This window comes from Lissotriton helveticus, chromosome 12 (genome assembly GCF_964261635.1).
Source record: "Lissotriton helveticus chromosome 12, aLisHel1.1, whole genome shotgun sequence".
NCBI lineage: Eukaryota > Metazoa > Chordata > Amphibia > Caudata > Salamandridae > Lissotriton > Lissotriton helveticus.
Window position 1 is genome coordinate 914,322,835 of NC_136073.1, and position 24,851 is coordinate 914,347,685.

General features: G+C 47.9%; 1 protein-coding gene across 1 annotated transcript in view; it reads right to left on the reverse strand.

Annotated features, from left to right (window-relative positions):
• Positions 1-17,890, reverse strand: part of LOC144798225 (olfactory receptor 2D2-like) — a 42,991-nt gene extending 25,101 nt beyond the window's left edge. The window contains exons 1-2 of the mRNA XM_078668974.1: positions 16,992-17,890; positions 16,842-16,887 (exon numbers count right to left, since the gene is read on the reverse strand). Coding sequence (XP_078525100.1) covers positions 16,842-16,887; positions 16,992-17,890 — 945 coding nt within the window. The remainder of the gene's footprint in view (positions 1-16,841; positions 16,888-16,991) is intronic.
• Between the last annotated feature and the right edge of the window lie 6,961 nt (positions 17,891-24,851).

A 24,851-nucleotide genomic window follows, 5' to 3' on the forward strand; every position in this document is an offset into this window, starting at 1 on the left:
GAGTACCTTCATTTGTTTGAATTTCCTATAAAACCTCCTCCTAGCCTCTGCATAGAATACTCACTTTACTTAAATACATGTAAATAACCACATGTACATACATGTTGCTAGCAAGCAGCTATTTCCCCATTGATGCACTACAGACCCAGTGACCTTCGCACTAGGTTTCACCAGCAGAGGAATTACAGCCACTTCCTCAAGTAACACAGAAACATTACAACCTCACTGAGTAGAGAAAAGAAGGAGATGCTATGTTATGTTAATGTTACTACTGCCTTGGTTTTGGGCTCTTCAATAAGGCACTTGAGTAGTGCAGCACGATGTAGTTTTCATGCAGGTGTGTAATGTGGAAACAACTCAGACAGAAAATGTCACCTTTAATCTTATGACCTTGCACATCTATACATGTGTGTATAGTGCCAGTTTGATTTAAAGTATCCTTTTCCTAACAATAACATCCCAGTAACCTTTGTTTTTTCAACATATATATTTAATGAAAAAAACAAAGGTTACAGGGATGTTATAGTTAGGAAATAGAATATAAAAAACCTTAAAAAGTCACTGAAAAAACAAAGGTTACAGGGATGTTATAGTTAGGCTGACATTTCACTCATGCAAAACCACTGAATTTCTGCAGTTACAGTTAGTTGAGCTAACTATAACTCGGCCCGCAATTTACTACTTATGACCTTACATATTACATCACTCTTGACATGGTCAGTGACATTACTAATGACATCGCTGTTGACATCTCAAAAGACACCAATGGTGACATAATCCAGTGACTGTGAGAGTTTTTAAAATGTTTATGAGTGTTTAATATATATACCAAGGTGTATTGATGAATCAGTATGAATGAGTGCTTGTATGGATGATTCAGTGTGTGTGTGACTGACTGTTAGAGAGTTATTATGTGCCTCAGTGAATGTATGGGTGAGTGACTAGGTTGTGGGAATGTCTGTATCAGTCTGTCAGATAGTGTCTAAGTACCTGCATGGGTTTAAAAACAAAATTATTTTTCGGCCCTCGGGGTACCTGTGGGACCCCCTGAGCAGGCCAAGGAGTCAGGGTGTTCCTACCCTGCCCCTTTTTTCTTTATTCTCCTCTTTTTTGACTCGGTTCAACCAAGTCACAAGATGGTTGCCAACACTTCCTGGCTTGAAGTGTTGGCAGCCAATCAGAGTCAAGCTCGTCGTGATCGAGAGGGTTCATGAATCCACCGCGGTCAGTATGAATTTCTCGGGAACTACTGAACAGATTTACACCATTTAATGGAAAGAGTGTCAAATGGAAATTAACATGCAGAAAACATGTTTTGGGACCCCCCCTTCTGTTCTAGACCCCTGCTTGACCAATCATTCAGAAACTTTCAAGACAGAAGCTGACCAGAGCGCCCCATAAGTTTTGGAAATTTCACAAGATTCGTCAAACTGCGTTTTAGTTAGGCTCAGATTTCACTCTAACAAAACTAGTTAAATTCAGCAGTTATATTTACCTGAGCTAACTGTAACTTACACCCTCACAATGCACTGCTTATGACCTCACATACGACTATAAAGACTATAAGAGTGAGTTTGTTGTCATTGAGTCTGAGTGTTTTGGGGTATGTTAGTTACCCAGAATTGATTTGTATCAAATGTTAATTGTGTATATTTATGTCAAAAATAATTTTGTGATTTATGAATTTAGTGTGTTAGCTTTCTTTTCTCCTGAAGGGATGGAGACATGTTTCCATATGTCACAGCCCCTCTTTAAAGTAGTATCTGGAGGGTGTAAGTGAGTTGATATGTGTCTTCAGTATTTAGGGGACTTAAGTGACTAGTAATGTAAGCTACTGTGGGTGTGTAAGAAGTAGCTTATGAGTGTAAGTGACAGGGATGTATCAGTAGCATCTGAATGGTGATGATGACTGGAGGTGTGTCAGCAGTATCTGAGAGTTACTGTAAGTGACTGGGATGTGTACGGCATATCTGTATGTGGCGCCGCGGCCAGGGCGACTGACTCCGGAATCTGGGGATCACGGTTCGATCCCCGGCACCGGCGGCAGATTAGCCCAGCACCATGTGACTCTGGGCAATAGCTTGCTTAATCTTCCCGACGGCCCTCAGCGCCTAGAGACCCTAACGGGTGATTGTGCGCCTTACAAATGTGGATATTATTATTATTATATTATATCTGGGGAGGGGTGTAAGTGACTAGGGGTGTGTCAGCAGTACCAGGGGGTTGTAAGTGACTTGAGATGTGTCAGCAGTATCTGGAGGATGTAAGTTACTATAGTTGTACAAGTGCTACCTCGAAAGGGGTGTAAGTGACTTGGTATGTATCAGCAGTAACTGGGGAGATGTAAGTGATTTGGGATACGTCAACCATATAAGTGGGGCTGTAAATAACTTGAGATGTGTCAGCAGTATCTGGAGGGTATAAGTTACTACATGTGCACAAGTGCTAGCTGGGAAGGGGTTTAAGGGACTTAAGATGTGTCAGCAGTAACTGGGGAGATGTAAGTGACTTTGGATGTAGCAGCAGTAACAGGGCAGTTGTAAAGGACTTGAGATGTGTCAGCAGTATCTAGAGAGCGTAAGTTACTATGGTTGTACAAGTGCTTTCTGGGAAGGGGTGTAAGTGGCTTGTGATGTGTCAGCAGATGGTGTGGGGGTTCAATATTTTTCCACAATTTACAGTACATATAAAAGCATTCAGAATCAACATGTACCATGTCATAATCACCATTTGTTTTCAGGACCACCATTCATGGTCTTCTTTATATAACAAAATATAAAAGGGTTCTAAGTGAGTGTAAAAAAGCATAACTCACAGAGGATATCTCAACAATTGAATAATTTGACTTGAGTTGCAAATCTGTAAGAATGCTTGTGACAACAGAAATCGTCTTGAGATTTTTGCTAATCTTAGTCTTAACTATTGGATTTTTTTTGTGGTTTATTAAGAGCCACTGACAGAACCAACATCTATGGAAATGATTCCACTACAAGAAATTGTACTGTCTGAAAATGACTCTGATGAAGATTTTGAAAGAAGAAAAATGATAAATCCTTCTTGAATCAATGAACAATAAAGATTGTTCCTTGCTTGATACAACTTCAATGACAGGTATCTTTTTAACCTGTGGTCATATATTTGGGATACTACTGGAGCTTTTTCCCCTTTTAAAAGGGATTATAATATGGATCATAATGTTGCTTCTTGTGCAAGGGATGCATGATCCTCATATGACAGCGCTGCTCCCTGTGTTTCAGAAATCACATTCGTCTTCTCCTGGAGGAGGTCCAGATTATCAAGCTATGAACATCACTGCATATGTTGTGCTGGGCAGTGTTGTTTCAGAGAAGGTTTCAGCAGAAATTATTCAAATTCTATGCAGTCTGAAAATATCCTTAGGTTATATTAACATTCCTGGTTCCTTAGCCAAATCAGAAGATTAATGCTGTGAAACAATTGATGTCTTATCTTAGTTTGTATGCTGTGTTAGATAAGAAAGATCCCTGTTTAAAAACTGAAAATTACCAAGAGCTATTCTGTTTTCATTATTAAGGACACCATTATAATGATATTTATAATTATAATAAAATATTATTATAGACAGTAAAAGCAGTATAGGGCCCCAACCACAATTAGGGGTCGATTCCGATCCGGTAAAAAGCGCTCCGATTAGCTGTACGGAGCCTTTTTCCCGTACGAATCGTACACCTACAACGTCCCCGTACGAACTAGCAAGTACGATCCTAACCCAAAGCGCCACTCCGTACGACTCGTACCAAACACCGTACAAATAAAAAGTACATACGGATTCACTCCGGCCGACGCTGTACGCCACGTCCGTACGTAAATTGGCAGCCATTTCCGAACCAGGAAGTACGATCCGTGTTGACGACACTCCATACGACCCTTTTTCTACGGGAGCTGAAAACAGCCGTAAAAGCAGAGTTCGCGCCGAAACAGGTACGGAACGGCCCCCCGGGTACGGCTCGTACCCCCCATGATCGCAGGGGTATGCACTGTACCCCTGCGATCATGAGGTGTACGAGCCGTACCCCATTGTACGATGGGTGTACGAGCCATACCCCATTGTACGATGGGTGTACGTGCCGTACCCCCATTGTACGATCGGTGTACGGCTCGTACACCGATCGTACAATGGGGTACGGCACGTACACCCCATGATCACAGGGGTACGGTGCGTACCCCTGCGATCATGGGGGGTACGAGCCGTACGGTGTGTATATATTTGTGTGCTTTTCCGTATGACTCGCCCTTACCTGACGTGGACCGTACGAATCGCGTCCTCATACTCCGGTACGGATCGTACTCGTCAGGTCGTACGGCATGTGTACGAGTCGTACGGTATGTGTACGAGTCGTACAGTTCACAGTTTCAGCCTTGCAATACGTACGGATCGCGACGATTCGGACGGATTCACGGAATGCGGATCGTACTTGGCGACTCGGACGGACGGGTACGATTCGTACAGAGAGGGCTCCGGATACAAATCGTACGGACGTTTTTTTTCCGAATCGGAATCGACCCCTTAGTCTCTGAAACTTCCAGAGAAGGTTCCATTATTATTATTTTCATAGTGATGACAGGCCAGCCCCATCTACTTTTATTACTCACAAGAGTCAGTCAACTTTAAACAATTATGATCACAAATCACATGTTCATTTATTCGGCAAACATCAATGATATAAGGTTTTGAATATTTAAAATATAAATTTAAAAGAGTATTTGGGAACCAAATGCCTGATTTTGATCTTGGCGGATGCGTACTGACCACCAAAATCATTGGTGTACCCGTCTGCCATTTTGATTTTTGGCGGTAAGATTAATGAATCTCAGTCCAGTGCATTTCTGTCACTTCTGCAGTACTCTATTGATGGTGTATTGGGCTAAAATTAGCTGACAGAGGTTTTTCTGCTTTAAATCGCCTTGCCCAATTAGATCTTCGATTACCGTCAGTGTATCCATGGCGGCTAACCCTCCACATCTGACATGGTGGCCTTCGACCAATAAAAGTATACAACAGCCTTGCTACTGGAGCTTCTTTTCCTTTTAAAGGTGGAGTACAATTTTACTTCTTGCACAAGGTATCAAGTTTCTCATAAGACAGTACTGGTTTCTGTTATTCAGGAATTGCATTGTTCTCTTAGAGGAGGTCAATTTTATCATGCTGTGAACATCACTCCATATCCAATGTTGCTTAGGAAAAGGTTCCCTTTTAAAATATGGATCCAAATGAGATGATTCCAATTCCCTATATTTTGAACATTTTGCTAGATGATATTAAAAACCCTGGCTCCTTTGCCAATTCATGGGAGATAAATGCTTTTAAACAATTGCTGTCTGACCTCAGTTTTTATGCTAAGGCAGTCCCTGTTTAAAAGCTGAACATTGCAACGCGCTTTTCTTTTCTGCTTTCATTATTATTGACAGCTTTAAACTCGAGAAAAATATAATCATACACAGAGAAAGCAGTAAGGCCCCAACCACAAATAGTCCCAGAAACATGCAGCAAAGGTTCCAATATTTTAATAGTGATGACAGTAACTTCTGATCATCAACATGTGCACAATATGGTCTAGGTCTCTCAAAGACACTACCCACATCAACTCAACCCTTCAAGGAGGGCGCTTGACTCGCTTAGTCCCTAATCCATCTCCAACTTTAATACTGTTTTGTTATATATGGTTTTTGTGACTATCTGTAAATACCTTAATGCTGTATTCTTCCAAACTTTATTTTGACTGTTTTGCTCCATACATATCCCCACATATACCTAGAGGAAACATATTCACATAGCATGTAAAGAGCTCTGATTTCTTCTATTCTAGCCAGCACTATATAAAACTCCAAAAACAATAATGGATAAAATAAATAGACAGGTCATACCCATCTTCCTTTTATTATTCCCAAGAATCTCAAAGACTTTAAAAAAAAATCCGATCACAGATAATAGGTCCATGTATTCTGCAAAGGATAATTGATTCACTGGCTATTCCAGGTTTTGAAAATTCAAACAAAAATATAAACCAAAAAAGAGTTATTCAGGGAACCATATGCCTGATCAAGATTTTGGCAGATGGGTACGGACTGCCAAACATCATCTGTGTACCCGACTGTCAGCGGTATGATGGATGAAACTCTCCCAACCCTCCTGCATCTCCGTATCTCACAGAGTACTCTGTTGATGGCGTATTGGGCTACAAGCAGCTGAAAAAAAAATTCCAGCCATAAATCCCCCGCCCAATGAGAACTTTGCTTATTGTCAGCTCAGCCATCATGGCTAACCCTTCACACGTGAACTGGCAGTTTTCACCGTGAATCGCAGGTATGTTTATTTATTTTTTAAGCATGTCTCGTATTTCCCCATTTCAAAAGTTTGTGGTTGTTGGACCCGGCCTCGTGGCGTGGTTCGCCTCTGTCCCTCCACACCCTGGGAGCGTAGGCCTGTACCCCGAGTCCCCTGCGCAGCCTCCCCGTTAGTGTAACCTGCAACCCGAGCCTGGTCGTCCTACCCCAGTTAAGCCTAGATTCCCCTGGAACCTCGACCAGGCCTGCCTTCCCCGCTCCACTCCCGGCTCCGAGCGCCTAACCTTGCATGCCCCACAAGGCCCGGACGCCATCTTCCCTTCCCGACATCCCTGTCTCCCTGGGCCTAGCGTGACCCCGGCCCCAGCGAAACCCAGACTCCAAAGGCGCGCCAGTCCCGGCTGGGGGGTAAAGAGCTCCCGAGTGAGATAAGCCAGGGAGTTTCGATGGCACCTCCGGCCTCCCCTGAGGGGCTGGTTTCTGTCACACCTTTGGCCCTCCCCTGTGGGCCAGTTTCGATCACCCTTCTGGCCTCCCCGAGGGCTGGCTCCAGACCCGCTGGGCGTCTGGGAATCCCCGGACCCATCTTCCAAAGGGATCAAAGAGCCAACCGCCGGACCTCGCCAACGACCAGCCCCCAGGGCCTGAGACCTCCGCCTGCGAGGGTCCGGAGATCAAAGAGCAGGAGGACTATAACTGGGCCCGCCCGACAACTAGCGGGAGTTGTATCTTGGACCTGAAGCCCTGCTGATCTGATCGCGGCTGACCCTAAGAAGAACTCATCTGGAACCTCGGAGCCCTGCTGACGCTGTCGCGGCTCAAGCTGAACTTGCAACCATCGGAGCCCTGCTGACGCTGTCGCGGCTCAAGCTGAACTGAACCATCGGAGCCCTGCTGAAGCTGTCGCGGCTCGAGCTGAACTTTAACCATCGGAGCCCTGCTGACGCTGTCGCGGCTCACGCTGAACTTGTAACCATCGGAGCCCTGCTGACACTGTCGCGGCTCAAGCTGAACTTGCAACCATCGGAGCCCTGCTGACGCTGTCGCGGCTCCCGCTGAACTTGTAACCATCGGAGCCCTGCTGACACTGTCGCGGCTCGACCTCTCAGACCATCCGAGCCCTACTGACGCTGGTGCGGCTCGAGCTGAACTTGCACCCTCCGAGCCCTGCTGACCTCGTCGCGGCTCGAGGAGTACTCTGGTCCGGCTGGACCATCGAGACCACCATCACGACCAAGCCAACTCGACGGAGGTGAGGCAGCCAGTACGACCCGCATCCCGTACCCCCCGGCTCGAGGATTGAGAGCTGTGCGTAGGGTACGCCTCGTACTGACCCAGAGACTAAAAGACTGTCCCGCTTCCCCCTTCTTGAACCCTCCAAGACTTTGTGGTCCCTTGACCACTGTGTATATAAGAGTGCTTCCTTCGTTATTTGCTTATATAAAGATCTTGTTACTAAAACCCACCGGTGTGGTGTCTGTTCGTAGTGTGGTGTGAGCTCAGTGTGTACGATCCTAGACCCGAAGCCCTCCCCGGTGAGGACCTCACAATCAAGACTCGGCAAGTTCTGTGGGAGAGGTGGGTCCTGGGGTGGTCGGGTGAGCACAACCTGACCCTCTGAGATCGCCCCTTCTAACATTGGTGGCAGCGTCGCGATAAGAACCTACGTCTAGGGATCGTACAGTACTGACACACTACCCGAGCGAAGAGCAACCATGAGCATCACGAGCGACAAGACCACCTTCCAGATGGAGCTTCTGGGAGACTATTCACACCGTGAGCTCAAACAATTCTGCAAAGATCTCCGTATCCCGTCCACGGGATTAAACACCAAAGAGGACTTCCAACAAGCTCTAACAGCCTGGGTGGAGGCCGGAGCCCAACCTCGAGCACCGACAGAAGCCGATGGAGGGGGAGCCCCCCTGATCGAAACACGCGACCCAGAACAAGAAAGAGCAGAGTCCCCGACGCGGACTCACAGCACGGAGAGAGGTCTATCTCGAGAAGAGATGACCGACCGAGAACGCAACCGAAACCACGAGCTAGAACTAGCCCGTCTGAAAATAGAAGGAGAACTCAAGCTGGCCGAGAAAAAGCTAGCCATCGAGCAGCTGCGGCTGCAAGGAGAACTGGAGGAGAAGAAGCTCCAATGAGAACATGACGGAAAGAAGTTCCAGCTAGAGCACGAGCGCAGTATATTGGAAATAGAGCTAAAGGCCCGGAACGAAGGCAACAAAACAGCAGCGTCCCGAGAGGCCGTTCCCCCGGCAGAACCCAAGGTCCACATCCCCAAGGACGTGGTCAAAGAATATTATAAAAACGATGACATCCAGCAATGGTTCAAGGCCTACGAGGTCGCCATGACCTCCCACCGAGTTCCGCAGAAAGATTGGGGAGCCGGGCTGTGGGGGCGATTCCTGAGTGAGGGGAGAGACACCCTACTCGACCTACCATCTGCCGAGCAGACCTCCTACAGCCACATGAAGGAGGCCCTCCTCACCAGGTACGGGCTCACCCCAGAAATGTACCGCCAACGCTTCAGAGACTGTAAGAAGATCCCGGGCACCACCTGGGTGGAATATGTCAATTTCTACAGCCGGGCCCTGGAAGGGTGGATCAAGGGCAGAAAAGTATCCACCTTCGAGGGGCTCATCGACCTCATTGCATATGAACATTTGTCCCTGAATTGCTTTGTGGAACTCCGACAGCACCTCCTGGACAGCAAGTTGGCTGACCCCCGGAAACTGGCCGTCGAGGCCGATCGCTGGGTGAGCACCAGAGTCCCCCGGGGGCCCGGAGGAGATTCGGGCCAAAATGAACAGGGGTCATCCCGCCGGAGGGGAGGGGGGAATCAGAATAGACAGAGGGGTTCCCAGGTAGGGTCCCCGCGTAGTCCCCCCAGAAACCAGCCAGGTACCTTGCCTCCCACCGCGCGCGCAGGGTTTCCCCCAGCTAAGCCAGGGCCCCGGGTCTGCCAAGCCTGCTACCATTGCCAGCAACCAGGGCACTATGCCAATGACCCCCGCTGCCCTTTGTTCAAGAAGCCTGCCGCTGCAGGCCCCCCAGCACGCCACATCACCTCAGTAGCCCTAGAAGAAGAGGAGGGAGAAGAGGAGTTCGAGGGAGCTGACCCCGCAGCTATGATGTTAGTCTCCCTGGGGGATAGGGAGATGGTCCCAGGAGCCCCCCTACCCGACAACACAGAGAAGTACCGACAGCAGGTGACTGTCAATGGCCATCCCATAGGGGCGCTCAGAGACACTGGGGCCAGCATCACCGCCGTCAAACGGCACCTCGTCACCGAGTCCCAGATTGTCCCCCACATCTCCTGCAGGGTGATCGCAGCTCAGACATGCCCGTGGACTGCCTGCTCGGCAACGACCTAGAGAGCTCCCCATGGCAGCGGGTTGAGAAAAGAACCCACTTGGAGATGGTGGGCCTGCCCGAGTGGGCCTGTGTGAGCACCCGGTCGATGACCGCCCGAAGGGCCACCCCCGACGGGGCGACCGTAGAGGCGGCACCGGCCACCCCCGAGGACCCCGAGGTCCCTGAACCCTCCGAGACCACTGAGTTGTTCCCCGGAGAGAGCTTCCCCCCCGACGCAGGTCCCCTCGGCCCTGGTGTCGAACCAACCCCGAGCCTGGACGACCTTCCTGAGCTGGCCCAATGGCGCCAGGAAGAGGGACCGTCCCGAGAAGAATTCTGCCTAGAGCAGACCTCCTGTCCATCCTTAATTGGGCCGCGGCAGCAGGCCGCCGCCCAGGCCGCCGGTGACCAGTCCGGCTCCCACTTTGTCTATTGGGAAAACGGCCTCCTCTACAGCGAGCAAAAGTCTGCCGAACTAGGGTCCGGCCGAGTGCTGGTGGTCCCCCTACGCTTCCGCGGCTTCCTCCTGAACCTGGCCCATGACGTGCCCCTGGCGGGACACTTGGGACAAGACAAAACGTATCATCGCCTAGTCACTCACTTCTACTGGCCGGGCATGCGCTCCGATGTGGAAGCCCACTGCAAGTCCTGCCCCACGTGTCAGTCCAGCGGAAAGAGCGGAGGGAAGCGCAAGGCTCCCCTCCAACCCTTCCACATGGTCAGTACCCTCTTTGAGAGGGTGGGAATCGACATCGTGGGCCCCCTCGACCCCCAGACCTCCTTGGGTCACCGCTTTATCTTGGTGCTGGTGGACCATGCCACCCGATACCCCGAAGCCATTCCCCTCCGAACGGTGACCGCCCCCGTAGTGGGGCGGGCCCTCATGGCCATCTTCTCCCGGGTGGGATTCCCCCGAGAAGTCGTCAGCGACCGAGGGACAAACTTCATCTCCAAATACATGAAGTCCCTGTGGCAACAATGTGGGGTGACGTACAAATTCACCTCCCCATATCACCCCCAGGGTAACGGTCTGGTGGAACGATTCAACCGGACACTCAAGGGAATGATCATGGGTCTTGAAGAGCCCCTGAGGCGTAAGTGGGACGTCCTCCTTCCCTGTCTTCTCTTTGCGTACCGCAAGGTCCCCCAGAAGTCCCTGGGGTTCAGCCCCTTCGAGCTGCTCTACGGGCACCCCGTCCGGGGACCCCTCACCCTGGTCAAGGAAGGGTGGGAGACGGCGGCCCCAGAGCCCCCTCCCGATGTGTTTCGATACATCCTGGCCCTCCCGAACCAGACAAGAAAGTTCAGAGAACTGGCCGAGGCAAACCTCGAGGCCAGTCAAGAAGAAATGAAACGGTGGTATGACCAGAATGCCACTCTGGTCGAGTTTCAGCCCGGACAGCGGGTCTGGGTGATGGCCCCGGTGGAGCCCTGTGCCCTGCAAGACAAGTGGACAGGGCCCTTCAAGGTGGTGGAACGTAAGAGCCAGGTGACCTACCTCATTGATGTAGAGTTCCCCAGGAACCCCTTGCGGGTCCTCCACGTGAACCGCCTCAAGCCCCACTTCGTCCGGTCCGAGTTGAGTTTACTCCTCGCCACGGACGACGGGGAGGAAGAAGAAACGGAGCCTCTCCCCGATCTCCTGTCCGCAAAAGAAAAAGATGGCTCCGTAGAGGGGGTGAGTCTCTCCTCCTCCCTCTCTCCCGAGCAGCACGAGGACTGTCGCCAGTTACTGGGACAGTTCTCGGACCTTTTCTCCCTCACCCCCGGCATCACCAACTGGTGCGTCCACGACGTGGACACCGGAGACAGCCCACCGGTATGGCACAGAGCCTACCGCGTCCCTAACCGAGTCCGGGCCTGCATCAAGGCCGAGGTATCAAAGTTGATAGCCCTAGGAGTGGTCGAAGCCTCTGACAGCCCATGGGCTAGCCCTGTGGTCCTGGTTCCGAAGGCAGCCGCCCCCGGTGCTGTTCCCGAGCTGAGGTTCTGCGTTGACTACCGCAGGCTCAACGCAGTCACCAGAACCGATGCTCATCCCTTCCCCCGAGCCGACGAGCTTATCGATCACCTCGGGGCGGCTCGCTTCCTTAGCACATTCGACCTGACCAGTGGGTACTGGCAGATCGCCCTCACTGAGGGAGCTAAGGAAAGGTCCGCTTTTTCCACCCCGGATGGTCACTACCATTTCCGGGTGATGCCCTTCGGGATGAAGAACGCCCCCGCCACCTTCCAGAGGCTGGTGAACCAGGTCCTGGCGGGGTTGGAAGAGTTCAGCGCTGCATATCTGGACGATATCGCAGTGTACAGTTCCCACTGGCCCGAGCACCTCCAGCACCTCTGGGAGGTGCTGACCGCCCTGAGAAAGGCTGGTCTCACCATTAAGGCAAGCAAGTGCCAGATCGGACAAGGGTCCGTAATCTACCTCGGGCACCAGGTCGGAAGCGGCCTCGTAGCCCCCCTCCAGCCCAAGATCGATGCCATCGTGGCCTGGGAGGCCCCCACGACCCAGACGGAAGTGCGGGCGTTCCTAGGGCTCACGGGGTACTACCGGAGATTTATCAAAGGGTACGGCAGCATCGTAGCCCCCCTCACGGAGTTAACCTCCAAACACCAGCCGAAGAAAGTCGGCTGGACCTCCGCCTGCCAAGAGGCGTTTGAAGCATTGAAACACGCTATGTGCACCGCCCCCATCCTACAGGCCCCCGACTACTCACGAGAGTTTGTAGTCCAGACGGACGCGTCTGAGCATGGCATCAGAGCGGTCCTGTCCCAGGTGAACGACAACGGCCTAGACTAACCCGTGGCATTCATTAGCCGAAGGCTACTCCCTCGCGAACAAAGGTGGAGCACCATCGAGCGGGAGGCCTTTGCGGTGGTTTGGGCCCTGAAGAAGCTGAGGCCCTACCTGTTCGGTACTCACTTCCGGGTCCAGACCGACCACCGACCCCTCCGGTGGCTAATGCAGATGAGAGGGGAGAATCCCAAATTGCTGCGCTGGTCCATCTCCCTCCAGGGGATGGACTTCACTGTTGAGCACCGGCCTGGCTCTGACCACGCCAACGCAGACGGCCTGTCCCGATTCTTCCGCCTCAGCGACGAGAACCCCCAAGAGGATGGGTAGTTCTCCCCGCCTTCAGCTGGGGGGGACGCGTGTTGGACCCGGCCTCGTGGCGTGGTTCGCCTCTGTCCCTCCACACCCTGGGAGCGTAGGCCTGTACCCCGAGTCCCCTGCGCAGCCTCCCCGTTAGTGTAACCTGCAACCCGAGCCTGGTCGTCCTACCCCAGTTAAGCCTAGATTCCCCTGGAACCTCGAACAGGCCTGCCTTCCCCGCTCCACTCCCGGCTCCGAGCGCCTAACCTTGCATGCCCCACAAGGCCCGGACGCCATCTTCCCTTCCCGACATCCCTGTCTCCCTGGGCCTAGCGTGACCCCGGCCCCAGCGAAACTCAGACTCCAAAGGCGCGCCAGTCCCGGCTGGGGGGTAAAGAGCTCCCGAGTGAGATAAGCCAGGGAGTTTCGATGGCACCTCCGGCCTCCCCTGAGGGGCTGGTTTCTGTCACACCTTTGGGCCTCCCATGTGGGCCAGTTTCGATCACCCTTCTGGCCTCCCCGAGGGCTGGCTCCAGACCCGCTGGGCGTCTAGGAATCCCCGGACCCATCTTCCAAAGGGATCAAAGAGCCAACCGCCGGACCTCGCCAACGACCAGCCCCCAGGGCCTGAGACCTCCGCCTGCGAGGGTCCGGAGATCAAAGAGCAGGAGGACTATAACTGGGCCTGCCCGACAACTAGCGGGCAGTTGTATCTTGGACCTGAAGCCCTGCTGATCTGATCGCGGCTGACCCTAAGAAGAACTCATCTGGAACCTCGGAGCCCTGCTGACGCTGTCGCGGCTCAAGCTGAACTTGCAACCATCGGAGCCCTGCTGACGCTGTCGCGGCTCAAGCTGAACTGAACCATCGGAGCCCTGCTGACGCTGTCGCGGCTCGAGCTGAACTTTAACCATCGGAGCCCTGCTGACGCTGTCGCGGCTCACGCTGAACTTGTAACCATCGGAGCCCTGCTGACGCTGTCGCGGCTCAAGCTGAACTTGCAACCATCGGAGCCCTGCTGACGCTGTCGCGGCTCCCGCTGAACTTGTAACCATCGGAGCCCTGCTGACGCTGTCGTGGCTCGACCTCTCAGACCATCCGAGCCCTGCTGATGCTGTCGCGGCTCGTACTGAACTTGCACCCTCTGAGCCCTGCTGACCTCGTCGCGGCTCGAGGAGTACTCTGGTCCGGCTGGACCATCGAGACCACCATCACGACCAAGCCAACTCGACGGAGGTGAGGCAGCCAGTACGACCCGCATCCCGTACCCCCTGGCTCGAGGATTGAGAGCTGTGCGTAGGGTACACCTCGTACTGACCCAGAGACTAAAAGACTGTCCCGCTTCCCCCTTCCTGAACCCTCCAAGACTTTGTGGTCCCTTGACCACTGTGTATATAAGAGTGCTTCCTTCGTTATTTGCTTATATAAAGATCTTGTTACTAAAATCCACCGGTGTGGTGTCTGTTCGTAGTGTGGTGTGAGCTCAGTGTGTACAATCCTAGACCCGCAGTCCTCCCCGGTGAGGACCTCACAATCAAGACTCGGCAAGTTCTGTGGGAGAGGTGGGTCCTGGGGTGGTCGGGTGAGCACAACCTGACCCTCTGAGATCGCCCCTTCTAACAGTGGTGTTTTTTGGTCACATATCTTCAATTATAATTATGGTTCCTTCTTGTAAAATGTTACTTGGTATTGTGTTTTCTTTTATTTAGCATAATTTTTACAAGTTTCATTTTTCTCAAAGTGATGAACAATAGACTTATACCAAAGGGTCTATTTTTGAACCATAACTACATTTTTTTTTTTTTTTTTGCACTTTAAAATCCGCTGTCACTTTGACGTACAGCCCCGTCAATTTAATGGAAGTGCATGCCAGAGAAGTGATGTTTAGTATAAATATTTTTGTTTGCGCTATTATAAATTTATTTGACATCATACTTTAAAAACTTGTAGGACACCTTGAGATACTTGTGTAGTTTATTGGAACTAAATAGTTGAATAGAGATTCCAGTCCTGTAATTTTTCTGATATTACCATATCATACATTAACATATGTTGAAATTCAGTATACAGCAACATATTATGCCAAACTATTTTCTCCTTCTTGGTTATCCCCCTTTGTCTCCTTAGCATACCTTAAAATCATTACTTTATTTTTCTCTCTTCATCTTTGTTATTTGCCCCTATGGTATTTGATTTTTGTTTAAGGCACATACACAAAACTTATAAAGTTGACTCAGTGGCAGAGCTGTACATTTTGGGCCTAGTATTCAAACTATACTGACCATGACAATATGTTTATTTTTGTCAGTTAAGAGCTCTTTTCGCCTCTTTATTTATTAACCCATATATTAGAGGGTTGAAAATGGTGGTTATCTCTTCATAGAAAGATACCCAATCCAAGGAGTGACTTGACTTGAGTTGATCATATGTAAGAATAGTTGTGCCAAAGAGCACACAACAGAGATTCACAGGTAGAGGCTGCTGTGCACCTGCCTCAGTGGATAAGATCTTCATGATTTTTGAGATGATGAATATGTAATTAAATACAGAAAACACAAATAGTACCATTAAGTGAAAGACACATATTGCAGTAGCCACAACATCTGTGATCAAGATATCCTCCCATGCTAACTTCTTTAGTGATGGGGCAATGCCAAAGAGGTGAAGTATTGCACAAGACAGAATGGCAGGCAGAAGGACATTGGGGTTAAGCTAAGGGAAGAGGCTAGCGCTAAGATCCAGGAGCCTGAGGCCAGCTGAACACACATGGAACTCCTCAGGATAGTTGTGTAGTGAAGAGGGATTAAGATGACTGCAGAGTGATTGAGAGACATGACTGTCAGCAGCATAGGTCATGTGATCCTAAACAGAGTGAAGCAGACGATTTGTGATGCAAAGCAGCTGAAGGAGATGTGTCTGTCCTGGACAAAACACTCTCCTTGGTTGGTGGTGGTGTTAGTGTTGATTAAGCATTTATGTTGCAAAACATACACACATACCAATATGATTCTGTATTAGGAAGGAAATCCCTAAACACGCCCCTTCCTAATACTGAATTGCAAACCCTAACTGTGATTTGGTAATAGGTTACCGAATGGCAAATTGGGCCTTTGTACAATAAAAAAAGCTTTTTCACAGTCACAAACAGGCTGATTCTGTGAATCAGTTAATTTGCGACCTCAAAAAACCCTTTACATCTGGCCCATAGAGGGTATAGTGTTTAGAACAAACAAGGGAACCCAATGAGTGATCAAGGACCCTTGGTGTCAATTAAATCTTGTAACAATGGTCCTTGGAGAGATAAATGCAAAATTTGAAATACAATATAGACCACAATGGGCACTATATTACACAGTGTCCAGCCGGACACAGAATTTAATCAGTTAGATACATTTACAATTTTACAAAATTTTCAAAAGCAACAATAGAGCGGTCCAATACAAGAAAACAAAGGACAGGTACGGAAAACATTAAGGATTTCAGGCAAGAAGCAACGGAAGCTTCGATTTCATTAGAGATTGAAACAAGCTATCCATAATAGTAACCACACTGATATTACACAATGGTTAAGCATGGAACTATTAAATAGGTCGACGACGTTTCGATCCCTTGCAAAAAGAATAGTGGGATCATAATCAGGACGAATAGAATGATTGCCTGAGTGTAAAGAAACTGCCTTCAGGTAGTTTGGTGCTCACGTATTACAGCCGGTTGGTGAAGGAAACGAGACACAGGTGTCTGCTTAACTCGGCGGAAGGCCGAGAGTGTAATTGACTCGGCAGCGTCTGATTGCTGCCGTCGGTGAAACAGGGCCGGATATGGCTGTGTCCAATAAGTTGCTTGAGGCAGGTAAAATGTACCAAGGTTGTGCCGTGGAAGCAGCCCGATATCAATTGAGCGGGCGGCTGGGATCAAGCCGGAGGTTCCGAGTGCGCGATGGCAGAATCCCGATACGTCGTCGACCTATTTAATAGTTCCACACTTAACCATTATGCAATATCAGTGTGGTTCCTATAATAATATGCATGAATCAACCTACTCATCAAAATATAATTACTGCATGATGGGTGACCACAGTCAGCATTAGCCAGCGGACAACAAATCATTCAGTGAATGAAGGACAGAGTCCATGACAGTGCAGCACATCACAAAGCATGCTGAGTGTGTTCTTCACATCATCATGGAAAATATATTCATTACCTTTTGCTTTTTAAGGGCTCCCTTCACCTCCTTATTTCTTAAACTATAAATCAGAAGGTTCAACATGGGGATTAAACAAGCATAGCAGACAGAAAATACCCTACCAAGGGAGTGTTTGGGTTGACCATATGTAAGAATAAGGGTGCCATAAAACAACACAACAGAGGCTATGTGAGAGACACACGTGGAAGCAGCAGTCTTTCGGCCTTCCGTGGACCTGATTTTTAAGATATTTGAGATAATGAATGTGTAACTGATTACAATGAGCATTAAAGGCACCATCATGACCAAGACACTCATTGCAGCATTCACAACTTCTGCAATAAATGTGTCCCCACAAGCCAGCTTCATGAGTGAAGGGAGACCACAGAACAAGTGCGGTATTTCATGAGACCTGCAGAAGGGTAAGCTAAAGGTCACGGAGGTCAAGCTAATGGAACAGGCTAGAGCTAAGATCCAGGAGCCTGAGGCTAGCTGAACACACATTGAACTTCTCATGATGGTTGTGTACCGGAGAGGGATGCAGATTGCTACATAACGATCAAAAGACATGACTGTCAGTAGTATGCACTCTGTGATGCCGAACATGGCAAAGAAGAACATTTGTGTCACACAGCCGCTGAAGGAGATATGTCTGTCCTTGAGCAGCAACCCACTCAGTGTTTTTGGGACAGTTGTACTGATGTAGCAGATATCCACCAGAGACAGGTGTCTCAGGAAAAAGTACATGGGTGTGTGCAGGGTTGCTTCCAGGGTGAGGATAACAAAGATTAGTAAGTTTCCAAAGAGAGTTATCAAATAAGTAAGGATAAACATGACAGAAAGAAGCACTTGCAGCTGGGGTGATGCATCTGAGAAGCCCAGGAGAAGGAATCCACTTCCCAGAGTCAGGTTGGACCTATCCATTGGAGCCCTACAATAATGCTGCAGAGGACATAGAAGACACAAGGATATGTTGTTAAAGGTATATTGCCAACAACCAGTTGCCCCACTCTCAATCCCACATTCTCTCACTTCCCTTCTCCCACTCATACTCACTCACTCTCACTCACTCATACTCTCCCTGATTCTCTCTTACTCTCCCTCACACATAGACACACACTTTCACTCACTGACTCACTTTTCGCATCATCCGTCTGCACAGAAAAAGTAGCATTACTGAATTTCTCCTCATACATCTGCACAGGAATTGACATTACCTTTTCCATTATCCAACTGCAAAGAATGTTAAGTCACTGTATTTCCCATCATCCATCTGCACGGGAAGTGACCTCACTGGTTTGTCACTGAAACTGCCTGTTAAAGAAGAGGCCAAGAAAGAGGAGTTAATATCCCTATCATCCATCTGCACATTTGTCACTGGTTGTATGTTTAATTTGCTCTATTTTTATGCACATTTTACTCCTTTGTGTAGTTATCTCTATGTGAGCACTCAGCACTTTTGTTTTGAAGCATTATTTGTTACAAATTTCGAAAGTATATAGTTTTCTTATTTTTCCCTTACTTTTATTTTAATTTATTATTAAATGTAAAGATTATTTAACACTCATTTATTTGCCTCTCTGCCATATGGACCATGTGTTCTAAATATAGTTTCCTTACTTCAGTCAACTCTTCATGGCATCCAATCTCATCCACAGCAAAAGTATACAAAGACAAGGGTATAGCCTGCTGGCCTTTTAGGGCCAAAACTTCAATTCCACTGAAATGTATAAGGTAAGATAAGTATGTGCCTTGCCCAGCACCCTATCCTGCCAATCCTTACAATCACAGTCAGACGTATATACTCATATAGCATTCATAAAACACATATACCTAACCTTGTACACATCCCATTTAAGTACCGCCCACCCTCTTACCACAGTACACACATTCAAACATATGCTCATCAGTGCTAACTATGCAGTACTCCATGCACCAGATATCACAGACCTAATCACCTACCTTTACACCCTCATGATCACAGAAACATTGTTCATACCAACATCCTCGCACATTAAAGAGATCCTTCTTCCTACAGATTACAAAATCTATTGTGTGAAAGCACACATAGGAAGGGAGGGGGCCTCGCTTTCCTTCATAAGTCATCCTGGTCCTGCACTCAACTCCAAAGAGCTGCTGACTTGCCATTTCCATCTCTCTGCAACTCATAACACCATCTTCCATCTTACTACTGGCCTCCTGGGTAGAACATTGACTTCATTTATGAATTTTCAGATCTCCTTGCTACCTTGTCTATCCAACAAGCCCACACACCCCCTTTAGGGACTTCAACCTCGCAGACAACACAACTTAAAAAAAAACTAGAGACACTCTCTTCAACCTTATAGAAATACTGAACGTTTTTCGGTATGTCATACAACCTACACAATTCAAAGGCCACATGCCCGACCTTGTCTTCTCAACATCACCAGCAATGCGATGCAAACCACCCATATCCCTGAACTGGATGAAACCACTTTACCAAACCTTCAAAGACTTTTCAATGGGCAACCTAATGTTGGAACTCACCTCTAACCCTATTAATATCATGTCTGATGCCAATACCCTTCTCTAGACCTTCACCCTTTTCAGGAAAGCTATAAGAACATTAATTCCCCAGTTAGAAAAAGCAAGTGCAAACCAAAGCTTTCAAGCACCCTGGCACTCCAAAGACCTTGCTAATGATGAATGATCAATCCTAGGAAAGGAATGAAAATTATGAAACTCCCAGAGACTCTTGATGCTGAAGCCCCTCCACTTAAAATACAGACAGCTCATCACATCAGTCAAATCAAAGATCTAAATCACCACCATCAATGAAGCCACCAACAGAAGCAAAACACTTTTCAAGGCAGTCAAGCAGTGCATCAACACCCTTGCCAGACTCACCAATTCCTCAGTCCATAGCAAATAGCAATGCCATCAACCTATTCTTCCTCAAAAAATAAAGAAGATCCAAGAGCCTGCTTCAGTTCTTATAACAACCCCTTCTTTGAGAATTACACAATGATCAGCCTTCAAAGCCCTATCGCTCCCGAATCTTGCTGGAGAACTCCCTCCAAGCCACTTCTTATGAGAGGATGCCGTGCATTCTACATCACAGCTCTCTCTAGAAATGCCCTGTTTCCCATACTTACCATTACCAATGCCGCCCTCACTCAGGACATCTTCCCAGAAGCTCTCAAGACAGTCCAGATATTCCCACTCCAAAAGAAACCTGCACTAGACCCTGATGAGCTTACCAACTACCCACCAATCACTCGCCTACCATTCATCGCCAATGTCATTACAAATGCATACTATGTTCAACTCCAAGAAAACTTCAGTGCTAACCATCTACTGCAAAGACCCCAGCCTGTCTTCCAATTATGCAGCAGCATGGAAACTGCTACCTTACATATTACAGATGATACCCACTTGAGCATAGATTAAGATGACCCCTGTAGCCTGATATTAATGGACTTCTCAGTAAACCACCCCAATCTCATCCACGCAATTAATTCATTCTAGAATGGGATTCACCGCCAATGTCTTTTGCTGGTTCTCCAAACACTCCAGCCAGTGCCAGTATGTTCACATGGGCATGTTGAGGTCACAAAAGATCCCTATTGCCTGTGGAGACCCTGAGGGCTCCAATCTGTCTCCTGTCATATTCAACATATAAATGGAGCGGCTTGGTGCTCTACTCACAGATAACAGAATCAGCACTAAATGGCAATAAATTCACAGTTCCACTTGAAAGTTTCCCTAAACACTGCTTGTACATCATCCAGAACTGGATGTCTAGCACCTGCCTGAAGCTCAATCCAAACAAGAAAGAATCCCTGTTGTTTGCCAAGAGCAATAAAAAAGATACAGTGCACACCTGGCTCAATGACATGAATCATAACATCTTCAAACCCCAAATGTGACCAAACGCAAAGTCACTTGGATTCTCGCTGGACACTATCCTCATGATCAAGTCACAAATTGCCCAAAAAACCTTGTAGGGTTCCCTCTTCTCAAGAAAGTTAAACCATTCTACCAGATAGTGGCTTCAGAACTGCTGCATTAGCCCTCATATTCTCGCATTTGGATGGCACTGGCACCCCGTAGTGCTACTCTACATGCCACAGCATGGCTCATCCCAGGGCCTGAAGAAATATGATCACTTCAGCCCCAACCTGATTGAACTCCAATGGCTCCACTTGCTGGCATGTACTATCTTCAAAACTAGCTGCATTGTTTACAAAGCTATGATGACCAGCACCATTGCTTGTCTTGCAGAAATGCTTGCTCCCTCTGGCGGCTCTTGGCACAAGCAGAGCCAGGTCACCATCAGACTGCAGACTAAGAAGTGTAAACATAAGAAAGCAGGTATTTTACATCCATGTTCCCAGGATCTGGGACAACATCCCCCCATATCCATCGGGACTGTTCCAAAGCTGCCCCAATTTTGGAAGAAGTTAAAGACTCACCTCTTTAAACAACACAGTTCATTACCCATCTTTATCCCCTCTGGCTTTATGAGTATCTTTGATCATCTGTCGTGCTCCACTGCCTTTCCGGCTAAGTTTGCATTACAGATACAGCATACACATGCATACATACATGTGTACTGACTGACTGACCGAAGGTACTTATAAAGCGCTCTTATGCCGAGGCATCTTGGCGCTGGGTACAAAATCAAAGCGCACACTAACTTTAGCCTTGCATAAAGAGCCTGGTCTTAATAGCTTTATGTCCTTCTAAATGCTTTATGATCTGTAACATTTGTAACACTGTTTTATGTATTTCGTATGTTGAATACTTGTACTTTTATGAAATATTTTTTGGGATAAAGTATTACCAACATAAAGCCTTAATAGCTTTCCTAAAGATGGTACTCAGACCCTCACTGATTCACAAGCAAGCTCATTACTCACAAACACTCATACATTCCCATTCCCTCTCAACCTCACATAAACAGAGCAGCAACAGTGTTTTTACTCATATTCTACCCACTTTTGGTGACCCTTCCCTAGTAAAAACAGGATAGAAATCTGGTGCAGGACAAAGGAACAAGTACATCATGATCCCTATGTTGGAAACAAAGACCCAGAAAGAACAGCAGGACCAGGAATAATGCCCACTACCACCTTGTATTTACCGGAAGCACAAGCCAAAGAGAAGCGTGAGATCCTACCCCGGCTGCTCTTTGGTGGCTGCTTTTTGGGCACAATGATGCATTGATTTTCACCCTGAGGTGCCCTTTTTAGCAGATATACATTGTTGTCTGAAGCCTGTGCACTATGTCCGCCAAATAAAATGGACTGTGCCTGAGTGAGGGTATTATATTTGAATGATGTACTTCAGACAGGAGCAATTGAGACATCCAGCTGTAGAAGGCTGTGCTTTTAAACAATACTCTGTGAAATACACACACCTCAGCCTCGGCTCCTCCTGTCACCAAGAGCCAGAGGAGACTGACAGGGCTGACCTGAACTCTGGCAGAGCGCCTGAAAATATTAAAGTTTGTGTGTTCATACACACTGATAAATCAAATACTGAGTGGTGTAGGTCATCTCACAAGTGGCAGGGAATCACCCTGAAGCTGCTGTTGATGAGGAGCAGCTGGGTATTAGTATCTTTCAGCCTTGAAATATGTTAACAACACAGTGAATGATATCCAGGATGTGGATAATGCATTCATGAACTGAGTGTTAACTTATTCAAATATTTAACATCTGCCTACACATCACACCCCTGACTCCATGAGCATCTTCAGAAGATTCTTCATGTCTCCCCTTCAGTTGCAATCCCTTCTTTCTCCCTCCTCTTGATTTAGTATATCCCCTTCAATTAGCCATATTTCTCCATGAGTACATCAATCCCCCCTAAAGAACATCATACATTCAAAGCTGTGTGTCGGGAAAAACTTGAAGAAATATGACCACATCAACCAATCATGTTGGACCTCCACTGGCCCACTTTGCGAGCTTTTGTCAAGTTCAAAACCAGCTGCATCATCTAGAAAGTCATCAGAGCTGGAACCCCTGGCTATCTAATCCACCATTGCTGGAGGCTTACAGCAGATCTGCAGCTTTGACACCATAAGACAAAAAGAAAAAAACAAGTCAACAGGCCGTGGATCAAAATTCCTGTACCAATGAAGAGCACTCCAAACCCTTACAATTTAGATAAGAATGTAGACACACCTCCTTAAAGAACACTGCACCACAATAAAAGAACAGTCTGACTACACTCTCAAAATGCAGCTTCCCCCCAATAACACATCGATAGTATCTTTGATTTTGATCTTGTAAAGACCACCACTGCCTTTTGGGAAAGCCTCAATATGCAAATACTACATGCATACATATCTAGAGAACATGTCAGGGCAGACAGCCAGTCCTCATGCCAATGCCGCGGTATGAAGAGAGTGGGGTATTAGATGGTGTGATTGTGTGACCGTACCGTGTAATGCACTCATGATAACATCTTGGATCCAGCCAGACTTGTTTATTAAACCTGTAGCTCATCTCTCTTACTGTGGATTCAAGCAGTCAGGCTAAAAAAAGTAAGAAGTATAAAGCATTTAGAAAGGCCAGGACAGCAAAACTTAAAAGTCACTTAACAAGAAAGAAATCTGACACCATGATATAAAACCAGATCCTATTTTTATGAATTTTTAGACACCAAAATGAGCAATTCCGACTGGAGGGTTGCAGAGTTACACATATTTAAATAAAAACTAGATCAATGCCTTTTACTCATAACGGAAACAAACATGGGCGACTACTGCAATTAGCTGAAACTTTGCAAAACTTTGAAAAATGTTTGTAAAGTTGTGTTTGGTTATTTCTGCCCACTTTGGGTGACCAACTCTGGCAGGGAGAAGGGGGATTGGAAGAACAATGTCACCAAAGCAGCCTCAAGTCAAGTTCCAAGCTCAATCGGTGATACGCCAAAGACCCAAATGGAGTGCTGAAGATTCTGTGGAGTGCTGAGGATGCAGTGCAGTCGATGGGGGCAAGGGGCTTTCTGGGGCTACTCCTCGGTCCATGGTTTTGGTTGGGTGACTCTCTCCAATAGGATCGGTGTCCCTCGAAATCCTGATGGATCCAGCAAAAGTCCAGTTGCACTGGACTACTGGGCAAGAGTCACAACAAAACCAGCGTTTCCATTTGCTGTTGGCTACTGTCCTTTCTGGGCCACCAAGGTGTACCCTGATAACTCTCCCAGGCCCAGAGTACTTCAATTGACCTGTTTGACATCGGAGATTGGTCTCCCAGGCTGCACGTTAGTGGTCAGTGGCAATCAAGCATTGGTGTCTACTGACTAACTAGGTGGGCTTCTATAGAATGCAATGGCCCTGTATGTGTCAGCTCTTCAATATGGGACTTGGAAGAGACTTTTTCTTGAGCCGGACACCACAGACACAGTCCTCTCTTTGCAAGCCCAAGCATCATCAGGTGCAGTCCACCCTTTGGTTGAGCTTCTGTTGCCAGGTCCAGGGAACAGCAGAGAAGTCCCCCTTTGTCCCTCTTTTTAGTTCAGATGTTATATCAGGTCTGAATACCAGGGGTACCATATTTGTGCCCAACAATTTCCCTCAGGTTGCATCCTGCCTAATGATGACTTCCTGCAATTTAGCTATCCAAGAGTTCACTTTTCTTTCTATTTCCAGATGCCAGAATGCCTCTCTTTGTGTGGGGAGCTTGGTATCCAATCCAAGAGGTACGGCTACCTGAGGGCCAACTTCTTTCCCCGCTCAGTCTCTGACGCCAACCGCTTACTCGAACAAATTAGCAGCCCTTGGTGTGTGTGTCCACCATTTGCCCTTCAAAGGTGGCCTTCCCTTTGATGCTCATCCATTGGGCTCACAGCTGTTCAAAAGATAGGCCTATATTGTTCTCTTTTCTGG